The following is a 5,000-nucleotide window of genomic DNA, read 5'->3' as shown; positions in this document are numbered from 1 at the left end:
TTTAGGTCTGAGATTTCATTACTTTAGCTATACATTGATTTCCCTGAAAATATATCAAGAACTTTTGGAGGGTGTGAACAGCCAGCATCATATTCTTGTATACTCTTCTAATTGCAGATATGAAAAGCAGATCCAGCAGATCCAAGAGCGTGGTCGACCGCTGTTTGAGATTTTTGACGGTTGGGAGATTCAGAGGGATAAAGTAGTCATTAATCGCAAACTTGGGGAAGGATGTTTTGGAACTGTGTATGGAGGAGAGTGTCAGTTTGATGATCAAGGCTGGGTAAGTTGAGGAATTGGATTGAGAGAAGAAAGTGCTCAGTGACAGTAATGATACTTGAAGACATAAGAGGTGCAGCTAGTTTATTTATATGTCAACAAGGTTTTGTCAAAAAAAAAGAAAAAAAAAAGGAATACATAACAGTAGTGTGTATTTTATTGATAAGTTTAATAGCCTGTAAGTTAAGATTATTTACATTTTCCTGTTTGGTTTGATATAATATTAGTAAAATAATTTTATATTTTTCTAGGTTGCAGTTGCAGTGAAAACCTTAAAAGTTGGCTCAACTATTTCTGAGAAGCTTGACTTTCTGTCAGAGGCAGAAATGATGAAAAACTTTGTCCATGATAATATAGTACGTCTTTTAGGTGTCTGTACAAAGAGTGAACCTATCTACACTGTGATGGAGTTCATGTTATATGGTAAGATCTCTTGATTATTCCTGTCTTTTAATTTTTTTTTTTATAGAAGTTTCCTATATGTGTTCAAGGTACAGTGATACATAAACAAATGTTGAGTTGACAATACTGGGTAAAAGCCTTTATAGTGGTCATAATTTTTACTTTAGTTATTATGTGTTCTAATTAGGAAGCCAGGAACTTTGATGTAATTAGACTTCCTTTGACCAGGTGATCTGAAAACCTACCTCCTTGCCCGAAGAAACTTAGTCAATGAAAAGAATCGCAATGATGATGATGAAGTTAGTAACAGACGGCTCACTTCCATGGCTCTTGATATAGCAAGAGGATTGTCGTACTTAGCAGATCTTAAGTTTGTCCACAGGTTAGTTTTCAGTAGACCTTTTATATTTTTGTGCAGATATTTAAACTATCATTTTTTAAATTTTGAAGACATGTGTATGCATTTTCAGTCACAGGTTACTTTGTTTTGTAATTCCTATGACAGGCCTTTGTAAACAGTTCTGTTATACATACTTTATTAGACAGTATTGTGTAAGACATTAAACTTGCATATATTTTTCAGGGATGTAGCATGTCGTAATTGTCTAGTAAATGCAAATAGGACGGTGAAGCTTGCAGACTTTGGCATGACCAGGCCAATGTATGAAAATAATTATTACAAGTTTAATCGCAAAGGTAAGAACGCTAGTAACATGCTTATGACACTAATTTAGAACCATTTTATGGGAGTGTATTTATAGATGTGAACTTTTATTGCCTTGTATACATTTTTAATGACTGGAGTCTTTTAAACAAGTTATCTTCACTCTCTGTTTCCTGACTTTTGCAGGGATGTTACCAGTTCGCTGGATGGCGCCAGAATCTTTGACAGATGGCGTCTTTACTACCATGAGTGACATTTGGTCGTATGGTGTCCTGCTGTATGAGATTGTCACATTTGGAGCCTATCCATTCCAGGTAAAAATCTATATTTTCACCTTTTTTTATAAGTATTATGAATAATCCACTGGCTGTTTATATGTTGAGGTGCAGGAAAATTTTTTTTATTGGTTTCCTTAAAGATCACTGTTCATATGTGAAGTTTTATGGGTTTATGTTATTTTACTTTCTTTTTTTTCTTTTTCTTTTTCTTTAAGTAACGTTTGATGACTTATTCTCTATCATGCTTCTGACCTGCTCTAAGGAAGTGCTGACACATTTCATCCTGCAGATTAAACTTATACTTATTGCCCTTTTTTAAAGATAATTTTTCTATATATTGTTATGGCATTTGCTGAGTTGCAAGTGCTAATGTCAAAAAAGTGCCTGATAAGCAAGTTTATAGTTAGGGATAAATGTTATGGATTATATTGATATATAAATTTTCTCTGCTGCTTACTCATGTAAATTTATTCATTTGTTACTTTCCAGGGATTGACCAACGACCAAGTATTGGAACATGTCAAGGCAGGACACACTATAGCCATACCTCGGGGAGTTAAACCGCAGTTGTGAGTTTACTTCAAGAACTCATCATTTAATTACATTGATTTATATATAAGAATTTTAGACTGAATTAGATAATGATTATCTCACAAATTACACTAAACAAGTTACAGTTATAAATCTCTAAGCATGTATCCATGTAATTTTCAGAGATGTCTTGCTGAGAATGTGTTGGCATCGGGACCCAATGAAGAGGCCTCATGTCACGCAGATCATTGACCATTTGACAAACTATCCACGCTTGATATCCCCATGCTTAGATGGGCCACAGTCTTCAGTGCAAATAGAGGACACCATATCCTTAGAGCTAAGGATTCCTGATAAGGCGAGAAAACTGTCGCTATCTATCAACACCAGGTTACCTCAGGTAGCATCCTCAAGTCGGAAGCGATCGATGAGCGGAAACATGGTGATGAACATGCCTCCACTCACCACCAGCCTCAGTGAGGATGGCATGATCTCAGCGCATTCCAACTTGGACGCCCTCAACTTGAACCACGTGATGCTTGAGGAAAATGAAATGGGAGAGGACCCTTTGTTACCCCCTGCTCAGTACGTGTCCTCGAGATATATGACAATAGTGCATAAAGACCGTAAGGACCACAAAGACTACAAAGACCATAAAGAAAAGGAAAGTTTAGTGAGCAGACAGCAGGGGGACTACTGCACCACAGATATATCCCGTGATTTATGGACGAGTGTCACGCCTGTATAGGGTAACGCCAGCCTAGGCAAGTCTAAGTGACCAAAGTAGTGTTCTAGTGTTTTAGATGGCAAAGATACAGCTATATATTGCAGCTTCTTTTTTGAGAAGCCTGAGACCAGATCATAAGCAAGAAAGCTCATATAAAGTACTCAGATGCTAATCTTTTCTGGTCATTATATTTTATATTATTTAAGTGGTATTTATGAGATTTTATTCCCTGTAATTATAAAGATAATGAGCACAGAAGAGATGCTTGCTGATATTGGCTTGTACTCAACACTGTGGATATTGACACTGCAGATGGCATCTATCAGTATTATCTCATTATGCAAGAAGATTCATATGCAAACTCTGATGCAATATGAATCATTATTTTAAGACAGCTATTATGTGCCAACGCTGAAGATGAAACCTCGCGGGTGAATGTTAGTAGTGGCTGTGTAGTGGAGCAATGTCACAGCTCTGGGCCCACAATATTCCACTCTTTCCTATACTTCATGTGACTGGAGCATATTCAGCAATGTATGTTTGTACTACATTACAATTTGTAGGCTTATTGGCATATGAAAACAGTATTTATGGTGGAATATATTTGCAATTGGATCATATAATAGATGTCATTTAGTTCTAGTGAGGGTTGGATTTCATAGCTGTAAATTTAACATGCTAATACACTGAAGAAAAAAAGTTAAATACAAAGCAAGTGTATATAGCATATCATAGGCATTATTGGCTGTAATAGGCTTACAACTGCATCACTTCAAAAAGCAGCTCTTCATTCAAAGCCCTCATAAAACACAAATTTTGTTTTAGCGTCAAAAAATATTTATTGATTTTTTATAAGCATTTAAACAAATTTTATTATTTAGTAGCATACCTGGATTTGAAAAATAAATTGGAAAGATGCTGAAAAAAGTTCAGTCACTTTAATGAAAGTATGTTGTAATGACCATCACCAAAACTTGTTCTTTCATATTCAAACATGTAACCTAAAGCTATTTTCCATTAACTCCTTCAACTGTGTGCTGTGAAGCAAATTTATCTAGTCTGCTGTAAATCAACCCAGGAGAATTTTAGATACTCTTTATGGATTTCAAAATGGCCCTGTTATACTGATGCTCATGCATGCTTATTCTGTTATAAATATTATTGTATGTAATAGTTGATAATCTACACCTCATTTTGCTTTTCTGCTACAACTAATTTATTCAGACTCAAAGTAACATAGAAATATCCAAAGGGAAAGAGTGAAATGGTCATTTTGACCTTTTTTCCACAAAGACTGGTTGTTCTGTTCAAGTTTCTTGGTGCAATGTACCACAAGTCTGACTTACTTATCAAGCAGGTCAGACTGTTTTCTAGGTGTATGCTCCAGGATTGACAAGGGCTAAGTGGTGCCTTTAGTCAATGTTGTGAGGATGAGAAAAAGAGAAAATAAAAAAAAGAAAAAAGGAAAAAAAAGAAAAAAAGGTTTAGTGGTGCCCAAGGTCTTTACTGCAGGACAGAGATGAGTCTTGCAGGCAGTTGCTAAAATAAGCTTCTCTTGGCTTCACTGCACTCCTCTGTAGTCATTTATGATCATAGTTGGTTGCTATGGTTGGTATGTGCTAAGCACACATCTTATATATGTACAGTGCTATAGCTTTTAGGGAATAATCATACGTAACACAATGTATATGCAGTCATCAGTCATCACCATATTTATCACCTCACTCATCAAGTTTAAGGTTGTGTATGCATCTACCATTTAAGGAAAACGAAGCACATTCAGAAATTCATTTTGTCTTATTTTCTGGATGGTTATCATGAACAATTTTTATAATTTCATAAACAGGGTCAGTTAAAGCAGAGCTTTGAAAGGTAGATGTTCAATGGACACTGAAGCTCCTTAGGATATTTACCTTGATCAGTTCCTCTCAGTTGTAATTTATAATTATTATTATCTATTAGACATATTTGTATTACTTTGAAAACCAAATTTGTATCAAGAATACTTATGTATGATATTTTATTATATTTATTATATTTAAAAATAATATAAAATTATTGTTGAAGTGTTTAATAATAGAAACATTTAATTTCTTTTCCACTGGGGCCTATGTGTAAA

General features: G+C 35.0%; 1 protein-coding gene across 1 annotated transcript in view; it reads left to right on the top strand.

Moving 5' to 3' along the window:
- LOC119580559 (atrial natriuretic peptide receptor 2-like) overlaps positions 1 to 4,344 on the top strand; it is a 31,475-nt gene extending 27,131 nt beyond the window's left edge. The window contains exons 16-22 of the mRNA XM_037928674.1: positions 118 to 283; positions 531 to 702; positions 910 to 1,063; positions 1,265 to 1,377; positions 1,532 to 1,659; positions 2,113 to 2,192; positions 2,338 to 4,344. Coding sequence (XP_037784602.1) covers positions 118 to 283; positions 531 to 702; positions 910 to 1,063; positions 1,265 to 1,377; positions 1,532 to 1,659; positions 2,113 to 2,192; positions 2,338 to 2,902 — 1,378 coding nt within the window. The 3' untranslated portion in view covers positions 2,903 to 4,344. The remainder of the gene's footprint in view (positions 1 to 117; positions 284 to 530; positions 703 to 909; positions 1,064 to 1,264; positions 1,378 to 1,531; positions 1,660 to 2,112; positions 2,193 to 2,337) is intronic.
- Positions 4,345 to 5,000: the final 656 nt, after the last annotated feature.

This window comes from Penaeus monodon, chromosome 14 (assembly GCF_015228065.2).
Source record: "Penaeus monodon isolate SGIC_2016 chromosome 14, NSTDA_Pmon_1, whole genome shotgun sequence".
Classification (NCBI taxonomy): domain Eukaryota; kingdom Metazoa; phylum Arthropoda; class Malacostraca; order Decapoda; family Penaeidae; genus Penaeus; species Penaeus monodon.
Note: the sequence above shows the minus strand (reverse complement) of the source record. Positions and strands in the feature narration are given on the sequence as shown.